General features: G+C 44.0%; 1 protein-coding gene across 7 annotated transcripts; it reads left to right on the top strand.

The window, feature by feature from the left end:
- The first annotated feature begins 7,369 nt into the window (after nucleotides 1-7,369).
- LOC136014908 (U6 snRNA-associated Sm-like protein LSm5) lies at nucleotides 7,370-21,757 on the top strand. Of its 7 annotated transcripts, XM_065680058.1 has the most exons (7): nucleotides 7,370-8,471; nucleotides 13,702-13,915; nucleotides 15,489-15,581; nucleotides 15,801-15,828; nucleotides 16,451-16,523; nucleotides 18,311-18,418; nucleotides 21,078-21,757. In XM_065680058.1, exons 2-6 carry the CDS (start codon nucleotides 13,813-13,815, stop codon nucleotides 18,341-18,343), a joined length of 330 nt encoding a protein of 109 aa, XP_065536130.1. In that variant the 5' UTR covers nucleotides 7,370-8,471; nucleotides 13,702-13,812; the 3' UTR covers nucleotides 18,344-18,418; nucleotides 21,078-21,757. The 7 variants fall into 7 exon arrangements, 4 of the variants coding, with proteins under 4 accessions (XP_065536130.1, XP_065536127.1, XP_065536128.1 ...); XM_065680055.1 differs by lacking the exon at nucleotides 18,311-18,418 and having other exon boundaries at nucleotides 21,078-21,749; XM_065680056.1 differs by lacking the exons at nucleotides 7,370-8,471; nucleotides 18,311-18,418 and adding an exon at nucleotides 9,453-10,049 and having other exon boundaries at nucleotides 21,078-21,749.
- The last annotated feature ends 554 nt before the right edge of the window (nucleotides 21,758-22,311 follow it).

Raw genomic sequence — 22,311 nt, 5'->3', positions numbered from 1 at the left:
CTGGCATCTGCTGTGCTGTTACCAGCCCTGAACTGCAGGAAATACACAAACGTTTTGACATCTGTGATGGAAATGTAGGAGTCGGCATGAAATGCGCAGAGCTGGATATTATATTCTTGACCTTTAGAGGAGTTAAGGTCTGGGTGCCTCCAGTGCAATGTAATCTCTTTCCTAAACGAGCTGACAAACCAGGTAGTAGAATCCCAGATTGGTTTGGGTTGGAAGGGACCTTAAAGCTTATCCAGTTCCAACCCCTGCCACGGGCAGGGACACCTTCCACCAGACCAGGTTGCTCCAAGCCCCTGTGTCCAGCCTGGCCTTGAACACTGCCAGGGATGGGGCAGCCACAGCTTCTCTGGGCAGCCTGTGCCAGCGCCTCAGCACCCTCACAGGGAAGAGCTTCTGCCTAAGAGCTCATCTCAGTCTCCCCTCTGTCAGGTTAAAGCCATTCCCCTTGTCTTGTCCCTACAGGCCCTTGTCCAAAGCCCCTCTGCAGGTTTCCTGTAGCCCCTTTAGGCACTGGAGCTGCTCTAAGGTCTCCCGTTAAGGAGCCTTCTCCAGACTGACCCAGCCCAGCTCTCTCAGCCTCTCTGACACTGTCAGGGTGAGAAGCCTGTCAAGGTCAGAACACTCTTGGTGCCTGTCAAGCTGAGAGTGTTTTAAGTGGGGGATTGCCATGGGTTTGTGGTATTGCGGGAGGTACTTCTGAATCAGGATACACCTGGAATGTATTACTGATTGTATCTTCAAACAAGCAAGCAGATGAAAGTTGATGGGGTGGTGGTGGAGTGATGAAAGGGAACAGCTTCTCTCTCTTTTGTTTGGTTTTTTTTAGTTCTGTGTGAGGGAATACAGAGAGATGGGCTCAAGCCCTGACCTGAGCTGTCAGCAGCAGCACCCAGCACCACTCTTCTCTCTGAACAGAACTGGCTCATTGATACACAGAAAAGTGCAAATTGGTAGGACTGCAGTTAAAAAGCTGCAGTGCTAAAGGTGGCTGAGAGTGGTGTGGTAGGAAAGATGCTCCTCGTCTAGGTGATGGAAAGCAAATTCTGTTTCCCTAACTCCCAGGCAGCACCTTTGTTTTCAGCAGCCTTCCCACCAGCACCTCTGCAAGCCTGTTGTTAGGTACAGCTGAAAGCAGGGTTTTCTCTGTATCATTCCTGCACTTCAGAGGCAATTCTGCTTTCACTGAACTGGAGGGAAGTTCATGAGTAAGGGTGATGTTTAGATTCACCTGCAGTGCTACAGCAAAGTTCATGCAGCGCTCTCCATCTTCAGTGCAGCTTTGTGTTGTGGTGTTCACTGACAACTACTGCACTGGAGAAGGAAAATAAACTGGGAGAAAATAAACTGATGACAGCAGTTTCAAATGGGGGGCTTGGGACCAAGAGATGTGTGTGTTTACAGAGTACATCTCCTTCAGTCTCCTAAGAGGGCTTATTCCTCTCATAACTTGAACACCGTGGACATCTTTTCTGGGGTGAATTCAATATTAACTTCACTTTTCATTGTGTTGTGGAAAACAATGACCACAATCTTCTCATTTATGTCCCATCGTGTTACCTAATGGTCCAAAACGTCTGAGGCTTTCACATCTATTCCACACCTGTACTCACACTGTGCCAGTCTTCATCGGGTCGAATTGGAGTCACTACTGTAAATAATACTACAAACTTCCCCACGTCCTCACTGCAGTTTTCTTGTTTCTCAGGCATGTTTTCTAGAGATAGGATATAAGGGAGAGAGATCACTGGAGTCCTGTCTCATTCCTAAAGGCGCCTGAAAATCCTGTTAGGAATCACTTCCTGTAAAATTATCTCCTGAAGTCATGTCTAAGATGTTGTAGAAACTCTGTGGAGGGTCAGGAAGATACTGGCCTTTTCTCGGTTGAGTAAACATCTCTGTAGACTTGGTCTCATCTTTAGTACTACATTTGGGAATTACTGGTTTTCCAAGCAGAGTACCCTGCTGTTAAATTAGCCAGGCACAGCAGAGGGCCTTTGGCCTGGCCCTGATGAATACGTTTCTGGATAGACCTGCACCAACATCACCAGTTTCTATTATTTCAGGGATTTTGCTGTAATATTTGTGGCACTTTTGACCCAATACACAAGCCATTTAAAGCCATATAAGTTTATTTTTTGTCCAGTGAATCAGTCTGAGACTGTGTAGAGTACGGGATTGTTGCACTGTAAGTTATTAATATAGCAGCAAAGCAGTCTTCCTTGCTGGCTTCCTCCTACCACAGGAATGTTGTTTCATAATGCATGTACTGCAATGCAAGTGCTAATACATACAACGTGATATTTTTATAGCGCTGATCCCTGTAATATCAGGGCAGATGTAATGATAGGCATGTGTATACTGCTGTGCGTCTGTGTTTAGTTTGTTAATGGACCGGAGAGTGATTTCTGATGATGATTCATGCATTATTTGCAAGGGGAAAAGTGGATGTGGAAATGACAGGAGAGATTGAGAGCTGAAGTTTATAAATAACAGCAGCATCTGATGCTTGATCCAGGCTCAGTGGAAGCTCTGGGAACAAGCTAGGCACTGGATTTCAAAGAATGGTCAGAGCAAGGTGGGAGAAGGAACTACAGCTTTATTTAGATCTCCAGTTGGCTTAAGTAAGAGGGGACAAAACCCTCTCGTACAAAAGCAGTTCTGAATCTTCCTCCAGACTGAGGGATTTTGCCTTTTTATTTGTACTAATGTACAGTTTAAAATATTTTTCACTGCAAAAGTGTGTCAATTTATATGTTTCTTACATATCGCAGTGTGTTAGTATTTACTGTTCCATAAAGCAGCTCTATTGTATCAAACCACTAGACCGATATTGTTGCAGAGCTGTATGCAAGTGGTGTATAATTTGACTGATTGCTCAGACATCACAGAAAGTTATTTTTATCAAAAGAATTGGTGCTGACTTGGAGTTGGGAGCACTTGTGTAAGCTCATTTGTCAAGCATCAGAGCTTCACAAAGGTCTTAAAGGTGGAGGTAGGATGGGATTCAGCCTGAGCCTTACCTGCCAGGTGAGATTTCATACCTCAGACAGCCAAGCAGACAGGTGCCTTGTGAACTGGTATTCGTCTGGGATTATTTTAGGGACTAATGGCATTGCACAGTGTGGCCTGGTTGTACATGTTTAAAATAGGAAGCTGAGTTTTCACAAATTTTGTTTGTACAAATCTCTGTTTCCTCTGACAAATCTGTTTTCATTGTAAAACGAAAAGGTGCCCAAGCTGAAAGAGCTTCAGCTTTGAGACAGAAATCAGTACTTTCACTGGGAAACGTCCGTAAAATCTCTAAATGCATGCTCCTCTGCAGCAGAGCCAGCTCCTTGACAGTGCTCCTTTGGGCCGTTGTGGCCCAAAGGCTGCTGCTCCTGCTCCACGCAGGTGGCCCCTTGTGCCCACATTCAGGGGGAGGAGGCTTTGTAGACGCCTCGTGTGGCCCAGGGGTTGCTGCTTGTCCTCTGTACCATTGAGCACAGCCCTTTGTCAGGGCTCCCCTTTGGGTTTGGTTCTTGCTGCTGCTCTTGCACCTCCAGGGCACCACTCCTGCCTAGCTCTTTCTGGCTCCATTGTCCAGTGCAAGCTTGGAGCTGGAGTGAGCTCTGCTCTTCCCTTGGCTCCATTTCCCCAGAGGTTCTGGCTTGTGCAGAGCAGCCTGTGCTTGGAATGGCTCCATCCTTGTTGCCGATGAGCACCTGCTACTTTCCAGCAATCCTTGTGTGCAACACCAGCTCTGGGCAGGCGTGAGAGCACTTTTCATGTGAATGTGAAGAGAGGCAGAGGAATGAGAAGAGTGGCCAAGGAATGAGAACAGGGCAAAGGATTGTGAAGAGGGGCAAAGGATTGTGAAGGGGGCAAAGGATTGTGAAGAGGGGCAGAGGAATGTGAAGAGGGGCAGAGGAACGTGAATAGTAGGAGAGGAATGTGAAGAGTGACAGAAGAATTTGAGCAGTCAGTTGCAGCATGAGAGCTGCAGAAACTTCTCTTTTGCAGTAAACTCACCTTGACTATTGTCTCCTTACACAGGTTGTTCAGTATTACACCAGGATCTTCATGTTGCTCTATAGAGAACATTCAGTCAATTAAATGCATCAGAACCAAGTCTCATGGTTGGTTGGTTGTTGGTTTGGTTTTTTTTATTTTTGCCATGAAAACTCGTGCATGTTTCAGTTTTGAGGCATTACTGCACTTCACATCCAGCTGTTACAGACATGTAGAAATTCCCTATTCTTTGAAATCCACTTGGCTGTCATTTAGCTGCTGGGATAAAAGATCTCTGTGTGTGTATATATGTTTCTAATAGCTCTCTAATCATTAGCTCCTGCAGAGCTCCAGTTTTCTTTTTTGGAGCTGGTGGCATTATGGACCCTGATTGGCATGTATCAGACACAGTCACAGTCTGAGAGGCAATATGAGACTTTGTAGGCACTAGGAAATACCAGGTACTTATTTTATTTGCTATTTAAGCCATGGAAAGACAAATAAACTTCAATTTTTTTACATACTTGTGCAGTATAAGTTGTGTTCCTGATAAACTTTGCTATAGCTGATGCCACTTTGCAAGCAGTTAAACCCAAGTACACCAGAAGCCTTTTTCATGTTTGTGAGCAAAACTGTAGATCATAGCAAATTAGTCTGATAAGACACTTTGTGCAGGTTTTACCTTTTAGCCAAAGCTCATTTATCCCTACTTGCTATAACAAAGAATATCAGAAAACTGGCAAACTGAGGTAAGCTTGTTCCAGAAGTATTTTTCTGTAACAATGGAAAGTGTGATTTAAAACCAAACCAAAAGCAAACAAAAAATCAACCTACTTAATTTTTAATAATTAAAAATCCTGCATTTTTAGTCATTTTCTTTTAGCACACTCAAGGAGAACATGTGGGCTTCCGCAGCCTGCAGGCTTTGAACTGTGTACCTATGATTTGGGTACATCTTAAGTCAGCCAAACTGAGTGACCCATGTGCATCACAGAGGGGTGTTTGGTTTAGCTTCCTTCTGTGTTTGGAACTCCTACACCTATCTGCTCAGCATGCGTCTGTGCCTGAGAGCACTTTTCGTCCCAGTTCTCCTCCAAGAAGCTGAAGATACCTTCTTACGTTGGCAGAATCAAATCCTTCCATGGTGGTTCACCCCAGCTTGGCCTAACGCTGGCAGGAATGTTGCTGCCTTCTGTGAAATACATTGCACTATAAATTGCAGACAGAGAGATATGTTTTAATGTGTAACAAGCCATAAAGTTTAGTCTTCCACTACTTATGGAACTAATATGAAATTCTTATGATAACTCCATTCTTTTCCTGTAGCTTTTTATAGCTTTAAAACCTCAGTTGACTTCTGAAAATGCCAGCTAAGAAATCTGTGGTCTCTTTGGCCTCCTGATGAGCACATCGTAGCTGAACAACAGCAGTGTCCAGCAGTGTTCTTTGGATGTTCTGCCACAGCATCACGGTGTGCAGGAAGTGCTTTCCCATTCATAGGGACCCTGTTAACATCAGAGAATGACCCCTCTGGCAATTGTCATACAATAAAACGCACTCCATAACTCAGCCTTGTGCTCGCTATATTCATCCACAGGAGCCAGATGTTTATATTTGTATGTGAAAGGGCTTACTGAAAAATCTTGGCTTCCCTTCTGGAAGACCAAGTGTTGCAATGCTTCTTTGGTTCCAGAGTCTGGTGAGTAGATGTTCTGTACAGGATGACAGTCCAATGCGAAATGCAGAGTAGCAGTGCAGTGGCTGGTGTGAGAGGAGTGCATACAGTGCATTTAGCTGTGCCAGACCTGGATCAGAAGGTAAGACTGAGCCTACAGCAACTGAGAATTGAACAGGGGAAAAGCTAATGGTGCACCTTAATGTCTAAACTTTATCCCATTACTGTGAGACACGTTGGCTCTTCCAGCCACGTGGATGTAGTCAGTCATGTGCGTAAACAGTCAGTCATGTCTATTTCTTTCCAGACTTGCTCTTGCCAAATTTTGGCTGTGATTTCAACTTAAGTGACCGGGTTGGGCGGCACCTTTATTATATACCTCCCAAAATATAAAGGTGGTGACCACACTGGGAACATAAGACCGATCAGTTTCATGATCAATGATTCTATTGTATTACAAGTCATTATAATAAAGTACAATGAGACAAAAGCCTTAGCCCAAGCCCCACACTTGAAAAACACTACCACAGCAAATACTGGCTGTATGTAATATACAGAGTTCTGAACCTGTGAGATCAAAAGGAACAGCTTTGAGAGCCAATAAATCAGCATTGTGACGAGTGACTATTAATCCCCTCAGATCTGTTGTTATCTCAACCCTTCATGCCCCACGTTGGGCACCAAAAAAGGACTATCGTGGTTTAAATCGATCCACACAGCTCGTCTACTCACCCCCCCACCCCGACCCTCCCCGCTCCCGCTGGAGGAGAGGCAAGAGAATGTAACTCCCATGGGTTGAGATAAGAACAGCCCAGTAACTAAGGTATAACACAAATCACTGCTGCTACCACCAATGATAATATTGATAAGAGAAAATAACAAGAGAATATGATATCACCGCCGAACGAGTTCGACCCCCCCAAAGAGAGACCGTGCCCTTCTGGGTAACTCCCAGTTACCTTCCTGGGCATGACGTGCTGTGGTATGGAATACCTTTTTGGCTAGTTTGGGTCAGGTGTCCTGTCTCTGCTTCCTCCCGGCCTCCCCTCGTCCCCAGCAGAGCATGAGACTCACAAAGTCCTTGGCCAGAATAAACATTACTTAACAACAATTAAAAACAATCGGTGTTATCAGCTCTCTGCCCAGGCTGGAAGTCAAAACACAGAGCTTGCACCAGTTACTAAGAAGGAGCAAAATGGCTCCTGGTAAACCCAGGACAGAAACAAACCTCTCCTTGCATATTTTGGTGGGAGCTTCAGCTTGTTAGTTAAACTGAATGGTAGGGAAGGTTCTAGTGTTGCTGGCGTGTAAACTAATCTTTGATCTAAATACATTGGCCAGACTGAAACAGTTTTGGTTGAAGCTTCATTGTCAAAGACATGCTGAAACACACCCCGCTTTGAGATCTGCCCAGCGGCAGAGACATGCCAAGGCTCTGCTCATGTTCAAAGAGATCCTGGCTGGATCTAACAAGCCATCTCACTGGTACAGTCTGTTTTGGGAGAATATTCAGAAGTGTAATTTGGTTTCTGTGTGCTGGGGTCTGGTTGGTTTTGTTTTTTCTCCATCTCTTTCTCTTCTGTGCAGAATGGAAAAATACCCAAGTTTAAGTTACTGGGAAAATCAGTTTGCTTCCACCCTCCTCTTGATTAATATTGCACTTGGTAATATTTACACATGGAAGTGGGTGGCTGTGATACAGGGTCAATGAAATGTACAATGTATATCAAAATCACTTTGTAAATCGATAGAAAGAACATGGATAGCTCTGTCATAAATAATAGTAAAAGAATTTACATTATAGAAAAGGGGGGATTGATACAGGGTTAATGAAATGTACAAAGGAAAATACAGGGGATTGTATAAGAGAGTTAGAAGAATCCCTTGCTTAAACAAAAGTATTGTCTGCTGTAAACACCTATCATGCTTACCAAGCGAACAAGGCACAGACTACTGATAAGGGGAGGAGACAGAGGCCTGATTCAACTGCTAAGCAACTATTGACAAGGAAATGCGAATGTCTGGGTCTATTGGTAAGGGAGAGAAGCTGATGATTTATGGATGAGGTACCGACTAAACCCTAAAGCCATGCGCAAAGATTAAAAGGTGAAAAGTTTAAGAAGAGGAAGACTCATTTACTTCATCTTGAGGACCCCTGCCCACAGGAGGAAGACTCATTTACTTCATCTTGAGACCCCTGCCCATGACCAGAGGGGGCACTGCGCAGGCGCAAAGGACCTTCTAGCTCATTATAATACGAAGCGGGGACAGATACTAAATATGTATAGGCGTAAGGGAATGAATGTAAAGGAAAAACGACCCTGGGTGTGCATGCACCTCAGCGCTGAATAAAGCATACCTACTTTACAACTTTAACGAGTTGTGAAGTCAATCCGCGTATCAATTTGGCGAGCCAGGCAGGAGGCCTCTGTTCGGCTGCAGGATCGGGTGAGGAGCGGACATCCTAGGCGCCCCATCCGCTTCTCATCCGCTCACTGCGGGGACAGACAACAACCTGTGCCGGCTGCGGAGAAACGGTATGCTTGGAATTTAGGTACTTTAGGGGGCCTGTAAGGCGTACGCGTGGCCCGGGGCTGCTGGTAAGGCGTGCAGAGACGTCTGGCGCACAGCGGAGTTCCCCTTGGCAGGTAGGGCTTGCAAGCTGGGGGCTCGTCGACCGATAGCGCGGCTGCGAGCGATCCTGAAGGCGGATCGGGCGAGCCCGGGTTTTCGCTGCATCCCAGGTTTTGGGAGCCAGGACGGACCTGCTAATGACCGTGTAGGAAGCAGGAGAAGGGTAAGCGGAACCATAGCGTGAGTGTGTGGGATCCCATGTGTTTCTGTGTGACTGAGACGTAGCGAAGCTATGAAGCGAGTGTGGAGTCCTAATCCGCGGTTCCGTGTCTCCGCGAGGGGAGCGGCCGGAGACGGATGAAGCGTTTATGTTTTTCTGTCCTGTGTCTTGTCTGTGTATAACCATCAAGCAGCTCAGAAAGCGGGGAAGGTCCGGCTACCCCTCCCGCAGTGGATAGCTTTACGAAATACAAGGGCAAGGGAATTCCCTATGTGCCCTGTGAGAGTATGTGCCTTGTGGGAGTGTAACTGTATGTGACGGGTGGCATTTCACATGGATATTGAGGCAGTGCTTTTAGTATGTATCCCACTTTTATAGCCACTCAGGGTAGTGGGGCAGATACTGTTGGGGGTGTCTTATGAAACGCTGGTGGGTTTGTGGAGAAAAGCCACAAAATCCTGGTGGACTTCTGGGAAGTTAGAAAGGAAAACTGAGAAAGGGTTTATGAAAGGTATCAAAGAAAATTTGAGAAGATGTGGTTACAAAGGAGAAAATAAAATCGGAATACAACAATTAATGTCTCTCTTTTGGGGACAATCAACGGGGGATATTAGGAAAAACTTCGTATGAGTGCATAATAAGTTTTGAACAGTGGAACCTGCTGTGGATACTAGGGCAGTGTAAATTTTGCTGGAACCGAAACTATGTTCTAACGACAGGGGAGCTGATCTGCAGAACCCAGAGATACTATCTTACTGAATCCCCTGAGAATATCATAAAACTTGTGTGTAGGTGCTCTCATATTTTAAGTGCATTTGCAGAGCACTGGGAAAGAGAAGCTATAGAGATTTGTAAGAGATTGTTTGAAATGGGAGCCGGTCAAAACAAGGGAATGCTGAAGAAAAGCCCATTGGGTTACATTTTGGCACATTGGAAAGAACTGGGAGGTTCTTCTGGGGGCTCGGTAAACAAGAAAACATTGGTAAAATATTGTAACCAGTGGTGGCCTTTATATACTTTGGAAAATCAGGAAAAATGGCATAAAATTGGAACTCTGAATTCTAATAAATTGTAAAAAAATGTATGTTGGTTTTGAGGCGGCCAAGAAAATGCGATGAAGTAATGTATGCAGATATGTTTCGCTTTAAGAAAGCACCTGGAGTGGCAGACAGAATGTGAAATTAATATAACTCTGCCAGATCCCTAATTTTGGTTTTGGAAAAGGACAGGGAAAAACAGAAAGCTAAGCTGGAGAGATGTTGTTCAGCCTGTGATTAGGGACAGTAATCAAGAAAATTATGTATCACAGGTGTAAATAAAATTAATCAGACAAATTCACATCTTTGGCAAGTTTTTATAACAAAATTGGTGACCCCGACGTGATCTCTGTGTGGCTGCTTGGGACTGTAGCTCTTACGAGGGGCGCCCCCACAAATTGTGGCTCGGGAGTTGTAGTCTCGGGTAGTCTCAAGAGATCAACGAACAGAGAGGCAATAACCAAGGAAATCGAGCTCCCGGAAAACTGCAGTATAAAATACCCATGATTCTTGTGCACGAAGACCCGGACGAGAACAATGGACTGTAAGTATCGTTCGGTTGGGTGGGAAGGCCAGTGTGTTCCTCTCGCCGTAATTCCAGGCATCCTTGAGGGAACTGGTTGGTGTAGAGACAGAGTGAATGTTTGTGTATGTATGACTGAAACGCAACAAAGTTGCGTAATTGCATGATAATAGGTGTAACTGAGACACAGACCGAGCATCCTGGGTCTGTAAAGCACGGGCCAGGATATCGGATTTGTGAAACGAGTGTGGACCTCTTCTAAGCGCGTTTCCAATCTCCCGCAAGGGACTTGGCCGCTGAAGGAGGGAAGCGATAGTGAAAAAGTGGTAGCGGTTGATTGAAAAGAGATACACCTGGCGGGAAATGGGTCAGAGTAAGAGTCGTAACTCTAACCCAGAACGGGGCCCACGGAGAGGTCCCAGGAATAAGACAGGAAGCGAATTACCAGATATACCCCCAGACAGTCCCTTGGGGTTAATGCTTAAATACTGGGGCTCTTGGCCATCCCAGGAGGGAAAAAGTAAGGAAAAAATGGTCCACTACTGCATGGAAGTATGGTCAAAAGAGGAAATCCGACCCGACCATTTGTATTGGCCAATATTTGGGTCTTTTGATGATTGGATATGTCAGGCTTTAAATTTATACGTAAATGGGAAAGAACCTTTTAGTCAGGAAGAGAGTGAGTATGCAGCCTTATGGAAGGGATCGTCTGTAACGGTCTCGTTATTTCCCCTAAAAGAAAGGAAAGTGAAAGGGGACAAACTAAACAAACCATCTTGGGAGCCATTAGACCACTTATCAGGGACAAAACATGGAAGGTGAACAAAGGAATACTAATCCTCCAAGTTCACCTGACCCTGTCCTGTGGGCTCCCCCATCCTCCCCCCCTTCTGCCCATACTAGGAGCAAAGTAAGAACAAAGAAAAATGAAAAATCGGAGAAAGTAGAAGAAACAGTAACGTTGGCACCCCTCCAAGAGGTTCTGATGGGAGGAGCAATAACGATAAACTTATATCAATTAACAGAAAAGGATGAGGAACGCATAAATTTGAAAGTCTGGCATAATAAAGGGGAAGTAGGAAAATTAAATATTGAACCATTAAAAGTAAAAATAACAAATCCAAGGGAATCTATTAGGGTCAGACAATACTCAATTTCCTTGGAAGGAAGAAAAGGTTTGAAACCAATAATTGAAGACCTGATACAAAAGGGGACTTTAGAACCTTGTATGTCACTACATAATACTCCAATCCTCCCAGTAAGAAAACCAGATGGGAGTTATAGGTTAGTTCAAGATTTAAGGGCAGTCAATCAGAGAACAGTCACCCGGTTCCCTGTAGTAGCAAACCCATATACTTTATTAAATCAAATATCACCAGAACATACTTGGTATAGTGTAATCGATTTAAAAGACGCTTTCTGGACCTGCCCTTTAGCTGAAGAAAGTAGAGATTTTTTGCCTTTGAGTGGGAAGACCCAGAAACAGGTAGAAAGCAACAATTGAGATGGACAGTATTACCTCAGGGCTTCACTGAGTCGCCAAATTTAGTTGGTCAAGCTTTAGAGAATTTGTTAATGTCCTTCAAACCTGAGGGAAATGTAAAACTCTTACAATATGTAGACGATTTACTAATAGCTGGGAAACTAGAGGAAGAGGTCCGAGAAAACACAATAGGACTATTGAATTTTCTGGGAGAAAAATGATTAAAAGTTTCAAAATCAAAGTTGCAATTCACAGAACCTGAAGTAAAGTATTTGGGACACTGGATTAGTAAAGGGAAAAAGAAGCTAGACCCAGACCGGGTGGCAGGAATTATAGCCCTGCCCGCTCCAAGAACAAAAAGGGAAATTCGACAATTGTTGGGATTATTAGGTTATTGCAGACAATGGATAGAAGAATATAGTGAGAAAGTAAAATTTTTATATAAAAAACTCACACTAGATGTAGTGAAATGGTCCCCACAAGATGAGGAAAAATTCCAACACTTGAAGGATACTTTAATAAAAGCTCCTGTGTTAACTCTCCCAGACTTAAATAAACCATTTCAATTATTTGTGAACACAGGTACTCATGCTGCATATGGAGTACTAACCCAGGATTGGGCAGGGAGCAAAAAGCCTGGAGGATATTTTTCAAAATTGCTAGACCCTGTAAGCAGGAGCTGGCCTACCTGCATACAGGCAGTAGCAGCAGTAGCTTTACTAGTTGAAGAAGCTAGAAAAGTGACCTTTGGAGGATCCTTAATTGTCTATACCCCCCATGACATTCGAGGGATCCTTCAACAAAAAGCGGATAAGTGGTTAACGGATAATAGACTACTGAAATATGAAGCTATTTTGCTTCCTTCCCCTGAACTAGAACTAAGAACCACAACAGCTCAAAATCCGGCACAATTCTTATTTGGGGAATGGGAAGAAGCTTTGATACTCAACCATAAGTGTATAGATATGGTCGAGTTACAAGCAAAAATCAGACCCGACCTAGAGGAGGAAGAATTACAAGAAGGAGAAAAATTGTTTGTAGATGGATCCTCACGGGTGGTTGATGGGAAAAGAAAATCAGGCTATGCAATTGTGGATGGAAGAACATGGGAAATAATAGAATCCGGTCCATTGAGTGCAAGTTGGTCAGCACAAGCATGTGAACTACATGCCTTATTAAGAGCATTAATAAGATTACAAAATAAGAAGGGAACCATATTTACAGACTCAAAGTATGCTTTTGGAATAGTACACACCTTTGGAAAAATATGGGAAGAAAGAGGGTTGATAAATACCCAGGGAAAAGGGTTAATACATGAAGGATTAATAAAACAAATATTACAGGCTACAAGAGGACCTGAAGCGATAGCTATAACTCACGTGAGGGGGCATAAAAAGGGGTTACAATTCAGGACCAGAGGGAATAATTTAGCGGATGAAGAAGCAAAACGAGCAGCTCTATTAATTTTAATGACTACTAAAAACGTAGAGGAAGAGGAAAAACAGATAAATGAACCAAAGGCATATTCTCAAAGTGAGATAAAAGAATATGAAAGACTAGGAGCAAAATTAGAAAATAATAAATGGATATTACTTGATGGGAGAGAGATGTTACCTAAGGGATATGCCAGAAGAATATTACACAGACTACATCAGCAGACACATTGGGGATCGAGGGCACTCACTGATCAATTTTTAAAGTTCTATGGGTGTATGGGAATTTTTGAAATAGCTAAGCAAGAAGCTCAGAGTTGTTTAACTTGTCAGAAAGTTAATAAAAAGCAAATGAGACAAGCTCCAAAGGGAGGAAGACCTTTGGCCCACCGACCCTTTGAAAGGGTACAGGTCGACTTTACCGAGTTACCAAAAACAGGACGATATAAATATCTTTTAGTAATAATAGATCACTTAACACATTGGGTCGAAGCCATACCCACTGCTAGAGCTACGGCTCAAGTAGTAGCAAAACAATTACTCGAAAATATCATTCCAAGATATGGTATGATCGAGGTAATAGATTCATTGTGGAGGGCACCATGTATAGCTGATGCCCAGCACCAGCTTTCTGTCCTGGCACCTTAGGCTTAGTATCAGGATCTGGATGTTCGCAGTCCAGTGAAGTCTGCCCTTTTTTCACATACTAATTGTTGTTTGTCTTTGCGTGCTTGACAAGCAGAGTATCTGTGTTTAGGTAGCATAGGCCTGTGATATACATGGAGGCATCCGACTGGATACACTTGAAATTCCTGCCCTGTTATGGAGAAGATCAAAGCACAGTGGTAAATGAAGCCTGCATGAATCCATGATTAACCGGGAAAACAGCAGTGTCGGTGATCCTCCAGCATGGATCAAGCTCCATGATGCCTGTGCCTCTGCCCGGCTTCTGCTAGGAGATCCTCTGTTTGGTGAGATAAAAGAAATTAAGCTTACTCTTTGCATTTCTCCTGTGGTTCTGTGCCTGTCCCCACACTCTGACTGTGCCAACTTACGTTGTCATTACAACTACCCCAGCTAGCACTTTCTACACGCTTTGCTCCAGGGAGAGGCACAGCCTTGCACTCTCGTTATGAGGCAAGTCTGTCCTCACATTGCTCTGGTCCGTGAAGTGATCCTGTGTGGAGCCATGTGGCATCTGCTGATGCCAGAGGTTGGATTTGACTTTGTGAACGTTCAGAGTTACCTGGGAACTAGCCACACAAGAACTGAGCTAGCCCCCCTGCAGCCAGCAGCTCTACATCCTCCAAAGGTTCATGCCCTCTAAGGCAGAGGATGGAATTTATTTGGGCTTGATTCTTCCAGAAGCAGCCCGTCACAAAATGTGCAATGACTCTAGATGTTGAAATAAGAGCTTTATCTGACTATAGACTGGTTTGGGCTCGAAGGGACCTTGAAGGTCACCCAGTTCCAATCCCCTGCCATGGGCAGGGGCACCTTCCACTAGAGCAGGTTGCTCAGTGCTGCAGTATGAAGCAAGCCAACTGTGTTTGAACAGCCAGTGATTTTTGCTCCAAGCCATGTCTATATGCAAAAGGACTTCCAAGAATCCTTCTTGCTGCAGCCCACTTGTGAATTAATGAGCAAATCTGGGTGGGGAAAGAAAGATAGCTGTGGCGTACAGCGATTAAAGCCCTTCTACCTGCCACTCCCCGCGAAAAGAAGAGCTATCTGAACGGTGGGTTACTGTATTTACTCAGGGGAAAACGGCGGAGCGACTGCTCTGCGATCCGCTCATCGGGTCTGCCGCACCGCCCGTCCCATCTGAAGCGGGAGGTGGCAGCGATTGGTCAGGCCTGGGTGCAACATGGCGGCCACCGCGACCAGGGATCCGTCTCAGCTGCTGTCCCTCGGTGTTTGGCGGTGATTCCGGTCTGCAGCGGGACGGAACGGGACGGGAGGGGAGGGGAGGGGAGGGATGGCATGGAACGGGACGGGACGGAACGGGACGGGAGGGAGAAGAGGGAGAGCGTATTTGCGGGCACTTGTGGTTGGTGTGAGCGGCGCTGCCGCTTGGCGGGAAGCTTGAATGGGGTGGACGAGGCCGGGAGGCGCCTGCAGTAAACGAGGGTCCCGGTGGGTGTCTGTGGGTGCGGAGCAGAGAGCGGCTGGGGCGAGTGTTGGTGCTCGGCCGGCGTGCGGTAATGAACTGCGCACCCTGGCAGTGCTTGAGGCCAGGCTGGACGGGGCTGGTTTAGTGGAAGGTGTCCTTGCCCGTGGCAGGGGGTTGGAGCCGGGGGAGCTTTAAGAGCCCTTACAACCCAAGCTATGATTCAATGACATTAAAGCGTTCTCACTGAAGGGAACGTCTTCCTGCAGAGTTCCAGCCTCGGAAACGTGGTCGTGTGCTAGCAGTACAGGTGCACCTTTAAAAATACATTTCCACTGCACACAATGTCAGGCGTTTTGTTCAAAAGAATGCGCTGTTCTATGAAACAGTCTCTTGTACCTTTCAACTTTATTGTTTGTTTTTTTTATTTACAGAGCTTGTGGATAAACGCATAGGCTCCTGCATTCGTATTGTGATGAAGAGTGACAAAGAAGTTGTAACGCTTCTAGGATTTGATGACTTTGTCAGTATCCTTTGATGGGAATGTTTTATGCTTCAGCTCAATTGATTTATTGTATTTGAGAGGAGAGGTTTGAGTTCACTGGATAGAAACTTTTCGTATGGGTCGCTTGTATGACTCTGGTATTTTTGTTTTACAGATAGAATCACAGTTCGGTAAAAATGAAAATAACTTTGTTTTGATTTTAAGACTCTGGGCCTTATTTTCTTTGAATCCGGGTATTTAGATATGGTGTTAGAAGATGTTACAGAATTGTAAGCATTATTTCTATTTGGTTTCCTGAGGGGAAAATATTGTATAAAATCTAGAAGCAAAGCGGGTTTACATTTTTTGAATACTTGCCAGCTGAGTAGTTTATATCTTGGAGTTAAACTACAGGTGGTGATCTATTCAGGACAGCCGTGTCGTAGAGTAGGTGTTGCATGATACATGCTTGTAATCAGGTTCCTTTTTTTAGCCTTAATTTTGCATGGGTTTTGTGTAGAACTTCCCAGTAGTTTGTTTGCCTTTACATTTCCTTAAGGTCTAAGCAAAGATTTTAAAAGCTGCAGACTCAGAGATGAGTATTTATTACTTTGCTGTGCCGTGTTTGTATTTGAAACCTATTTTGAGTGTAGGTGCTATTCAAGAAATTGCCAAGATTTACAGGGTGAATCCGTGCCTTTATGTACTGAGCAGAAAAGTACAATGGAACTTTATGGTTGCCAGGTAGCTTTCTTTATGCAGGTGGTCAGTTACACTGCAGTGTGGCTGATGTCTTTGTTAGTTCCAGCAATTGTCATCTTAATGCAGAGATGTTTGTCAGTTCTGTAATCAAAGCTTGAATCATTGTCCCTGGTTACATGTTCTCATGTTCTTTTTCTAATGCTGCTTCAGCGAGATTGCACCTGAGGGCAGAAGAATCACAAAACTAGACCAGATTTTGTTAAATGGAAATAACATAACAATGGTAAGTCATTATGGTTAAAAGGCTGCATGCATTTATTTTCTATACCTGTAAATCTGTCAGCAATCAAGTTAAATTACTTTAAGCTGAGCTTTCCAGAGAATTCCATTGCATAAGGTACTTTCAAATACCTTCCAGGGCATATTTATCTATGAGTGGTGCTGGAAAAGTGGTGTTATTGCCTTACTTGGCTCATGTTACAGCTTAAAAAGAATAATAACAAAAAGAGCATGACCCTGCTTTTACTTAGGTGACTGTTTTTCCAGTCTTGAGATGTGCAATGGAATCACTGGTTTTGTTACCCACTCTGGAGGCTGGTTCATACAGTGGCTTTAAACTCCTGTGAGTGTTTGCCTGCCTGAGTATGTAGGTGGAATAGATTTTATCCATTATTGTATATATAAATGTGTTTGCAGCACTTTGGATGCTTACAAGCTTGTTGAGTCATTTGGTGATTGTCCACCTGATGCTCAAAGAGCTGTATGTACCTTTATGTGCTCTGAAAAAATACCTGGAGGCCTGTTGGGTGATGCCAGATGGAAAGCACTACAGGTTTTGTTTATCATGTGCTGATGTATGTCGATCAGTACTGAAACAATTAGATACTATGATTATGCATCCTTAAGCTGGATTCTGCAACTTCCTAAATACTACAGAAGCAGACCCAGAGTTTTTTGCTTGTCTGCACTGAAGTCTGGAATTCCTACATAAGGGCATTCCTAATTTTGTGGGGAGAGAAGAGGAAGACTGACTTAGACTCAAGTTGGCTCTGTGTGAATGAGGAATAATCTCCATTTTGCTGTCCTACCTGCCTTGCACCTCCTCACTGTGTGTCTCGGCAACTGCCACCTTGACTTCATTTCTAAGCCTTTTCCTGCTTTGGTTATTGTTCTGCATCCTTGAAGAACAGTGCGTGTTCTGACTTCTTGTATGGGCTAAAACTACTACCATCCAGTTCAGCTGGTGGGATGCTGCCGTCAAAACAGAAGCGGGGGATTCTTAGAGTGTAGATGTTCAGCAAGACGTGGATATGTTTCTGTATTAGATCTCGTGTCTCTTTTGGGGGTACATCTTCCCACATCAGGAAAACTATGCTTTAGACTTTTTCTTACTTTGGTCCCAAAAGCAGCAGAGCTCTTTGTCTTTAGAAGTGGTCAGCTAACTATTAAGAATGTGTCAGCGAAAGAAATTATCCTCTTCATTTTCCCCTTAGTCATATTTTTCCTTTTGCATTTCTTTTTCTGATGTTCAGTTCTTTACTTAAAGAAGGTACTTTCTTCACAGGAAAATGCTGTGCTGACTTACCCTGCTGCCTGTAGAAGGGTTCAGGCTCTATTAGTTTTTGGGCTGTGCTTAGTAAGAGAGGTCAGAAAGGGGAAACCAACTTCCCAGTGTAGCGATGGTCTGCAGAAGAATGATCAGTTGGAGAAATCCTACGTGAAAGGGAGCATGTTCTATGTCTTTCTGAAAACAAGCTGTAGTGTTTCTAGACAAAAAAAATCTCCTTGAGGTGAATAACAAAGACAAAACACAAAACGTTTCTTATCTAGGAACTCCTTTGTGTCTTGTTAAACTTTCCTTGTATTTTAGAGATTCTTTATGGCATGTGCTTCTCTGGTAGTAACTGACTTCTGTTGCCAGAAGAAGGTAATTTAAAATCTAAACACCACTTTTGTGGTCTACCATGAAGTCGCCATCTGCTAAAATCTTCTGAAGCAAGAACTGTCACATATGACTTTGTAAAACTTCAGTCTATGGCACTAACATGCAATTGTCTTATTCTTTTATAGCTGGTTCTTGGTGGAGAAGGACCCGACGTATAAATCGATACAGTTGTCATCTATGAAGACATATATATATATATCGAATATAATATAAATAGAGCTTTTGGGATACGGGTGTGTTTGTTGGTTATTTATTTTGTTTATGCACTCTTGCAGTTGATATTTGATAACAGACAGGGATTTCCTTTTCAGGAAAGGTGCACTGCTAATGATGATACTGACTTCATAAGTTGAAATCATTACTTTTTTGTAAAGATGCACTAATCTGTCCTGATTAAAAGTCTTTCTTTTTATTAGTTACTGTGTTTTGTTACTTAAGTGCGCAAGTTAGTTTTTGTAACTGGTTGATGGAGTGGAAAGTCGGTGTTCAGATTTTCTACATCTCTTGCATTTGTTTAAGACCCAAGCCTATGTAAAACACAAGGTGTTAGCCAACAGATTGCTGTTCTTTGGAGTACAGGCATGTACTAAGCTGCTTGAGGCTGTGTCACCAGAAACTGGTACAGTGCTGGAGAATGCTGAAAAGCTCTTCAAAGTAGATGCATCTGTTTGAGACTCAGCAGCCTTTCACTCTACTGGCCTTGAGGTTCAGCCCTCTTGGACATCTTTTGCTTGGTAGATACACTTTCTTGTAGTAAAGACACTGTAATAGTATTTGGCTAGTGAGGAGAGACAGAGCAGACTTGGTTCATGTTTTGGGGGGAGTGAAGAAAAAAGCTGGTGGTACTTGTCATCCATGTCAGTGGTGACTGCTTTCACCACTAAGTGGTGCTGTGTATCCTTAATTAAACTGGGAGCTGCTGTGTGTATGTTTAATTAAATTGGGAGCTACCTCCGCCTGCTTGTGAAGTTCAGAGTAGTCATTTTAGAATGAACATTCTTTTGGCTGCATCTGTTCTCCTGGGATATAAAAACTTGACAGATGTTTGGGGCAACTGCTACTTTAAGAGAATGTCTATAAAGTAAGGAATTGCCGTTTCTACTTTGTCATGATGGGCAAAAAAATAACGGATTCTAAATGATGTCCACTGCAGCTTATGCTTTCATAATGCAGTATTCAACTGACCTCGATGTATAAATGTCTTTGGAGAAGGAATCACAGGTGCCTGCTGTTACTGTAGACAAGGAGGGCACAGACTCACAGAGACAGGACATGCTTTGCCTTCCTGCCACCGCAAGAGGAGTTGAAGAAGGGGGCTCAGGAGCAAGAGACTGCAAGGAAGATCCTTTTCCCTTGCTTTAGCTGTCAGAAAATCTGCCTTCTGCTAGCTGGGTCTTGCCTTGAAATACATTGAAAGCTTCTTACTTTAGCCTGTGAAAAGGGAAAGAGACTCCCTCCTCTCTCCCAGGGAATGTGATATTTGGACTCGCTTGTTCTGAATATCTGCAATTGTCATGTTCAGACTGCATGGTGACAAGCTATGCCACTGACTCCCTGAATGGGTTTTCATTTCTGTCCCCATTTCCTTCTCCAGCTTTTTTTATTTAATACAATTAAAAAAATACTCTTTTTTTCTTTGAACTTGCATTTGGTTGGAATGTCATCTGTTGAGTTGAGCTCCAAATGCTTTATTTCCTAGCAATAAGCTGTGTCTTTTTGCCAGAACACTTCAAGTGTTCTAGCCGATGTAATAGTATGTGTTGCGCTGTTTTTCTGTTACCAGTAAGATTCTATACATGTTCAGTGTGTGCACTTGATTTTGGCTTCATTCCGGATTTTGAAAACAGTCTTAAACTGAAGAGGGGTTTCATGCTTGGCCAAGGAAAAGAGCAGATCTTGACTCAAAACCAACATTACAGGGAGAAAGGTGAACTATTCTGTGTCTCTGGGTTTTTATTCTGATAGTGTGAGCATCTTGTTCCTTCAGGATTTTGTTATGTCTAGGAAAAAAGCTGGGTATTGTCTCACCCTCCTTTTCTGGTTAGGGGCTTTTTTCTCCCACTTAGAGGAAGTGCTGAGTCTGCTACATTTTAGGAAGACATTTTAATTTGTGACTCTGACGTCTGCAGACATCACTCTAGAGACAGTTTCTGTGCATCCAAATGCTGTTAATCCTTTAGAATATGAAAAGAGAGAGTTTATAAACTATCAGCTGAGAATACAAAGTATTCCAGGTGGATCTGACTTGCTTTGCATTCAGTATCCCTGTAGCCTGTTGCTTTGGAAGTGCAAGTAATAAGCTTTTCAATGGAATGAGTCACTGCTGGTGTGGTTTTTTTTTTCCCCTTGCCTAGAAATCTAGTGCTTAATCATATTGCACTGTCCTGTAGAAGTTGTGGACACTGGTGTCCACTTAGGGTGCCACTACAAGTAGGTCATTTAACATAATAACCCTAGGCTTTAAAAAGATGTAAAAGTTATGCTTAAAGTTTAGAGCAGGAAAGTCATCACGTTAAAATAGCTTCCTGCTTATGCCATGCAAAGTGATGGTTCCTCTCAGTTTATGCGTTTTGTATGGTTTGGGGCTTTTTTCTTCTTTAAGATGGCACTGGTTGCAGTGATCTTTAGTTTTGCTACATGGCTGACTGGCTTAGTATGGACATGGTTCCTCTCTGCCTACTACTTCAGCTTACTTGCAGCCATAGTTGACAGCTGTTTGAAGTTGTGAAGCTGTATGCTTTCTCTGTAACAATATAGGCTTTCCCTGTTCAGTATCTAGACCCTTTTTCAGGATTTATTATGTATTGGTTTTTTACCACATGAAATGGAAAGAGATTTCTGGCTTGCTGTTGGCTTTTAATAGCTGAATTGCTTCAATTTCTGTTTTTAAAGGAACGACTTACGGATGATGGGATTGATGGAGACAGTGGAGAAGATGCAGGTGAAGATGCCAATACAATGCAGATGCAGGTGAAGATGCAATACAATACAGAAGCCTGGATTCATGGCTTCTTCTTGGTCCTTTATCACAATGATACGCGGATTGACTCCACAACTCGTTCAAGTTGTAAAGTAGGTATGCTTTATTCAGCGCTGAGGTGCATGGGGATCGTTCCTCCAAAGCATGCACACCCAGGGTCGTTTTTCCTTTACATTTATTCCCTAACGCCTATACATATCCCCCTTCGTATTCTGTCCCCGCTTCGTATTATGATGAGCTAGAAGGTCCTTTGCGCCTGCGCAGTGCCCCCTCTGGTCATGGGCAGGGGTTGACTTTCTGTCCAGGCATTACAGCATACCTTATAATATAATACATAGGAGTCTCAGAAGACAGTCAGTTCTTCCTCACCATCTCTTCAAGATCAGGTTTATTTGCATATTGCCCATCACGATCCCATCCACGTTAATGGCTACCTGCTGTTGGCCTCACTCCTGCCTTAAGGGGAACCCATCCAGCTTGGTGTCTGTGTAAGAAAAAGGAAGAGCTGAAAAGCAATCTTTTGAATGGAACAAAAAGGTTTTTCTGCTATACCTGCTGCCTAAATACAAATGTCCAGACCCTGCTCCTAAGCCTAATGTGTTAGGAACGAAACAAAAATCTGGACGTGTTCCATAGAGGGAGCCCTCAGGAACAGTGCCACCAACAGGGATAAACTCACTTATGTACCCACCTAAAACTCCACCTGTGTGAAACTCCATCTGTGTAAATAAAGCCTCACTGGACACCACTCTCTGGTGACCGAGTCTTCAGCAGTCTATGTGCCAATGTCCAGACCCTGTTCCTAAGACTAATGTGCTAAGACAGAAACCAGGACCTGGGCATGTCCCGCAGATGGTGCATTCCAGAACAGCCCCTCCAACACGGATATCCTCACTCACTCACTCACTCACACACCTAAAAGCCCATCTCTAAATTCTCACAGGACACCACTCTCCACTGAGATGCTTTGGGGGATGCTCCGGTGACCCCCTCGCGGACACACCGGGACCGGGCACCCCCGCCGCCTCCCCGCCACTTACCGGGGCGCTGTCGGACGGGCGCACCCCGAGGGCACGGACCCGGAGCCGCCGCTCCCCAGCAGCGCTCCCAGGCGGTGCAGCCGCTCCAGGGGCTCCTTCTCCTTCC

The sequence above is a fragment of the Lathamus discolor genome, chromosome 5 (genome assembly GCF_037157495.1).
Source record: "Lathamus discolor isolate bLatDis1 chromosome 5, bLatDis1.hap1, whole genome shotgun sequence".
In the NCBI taxonomy this organism is placed as follows: Eukaryota; Metazoa; Chordata; class Aves; order Psittaciformes; family Psittacidae; genus Lathamus; species Lathamus discolor.
This window is presented reverse-complemented; position numbering and strand designations above follow the sequence as displayed.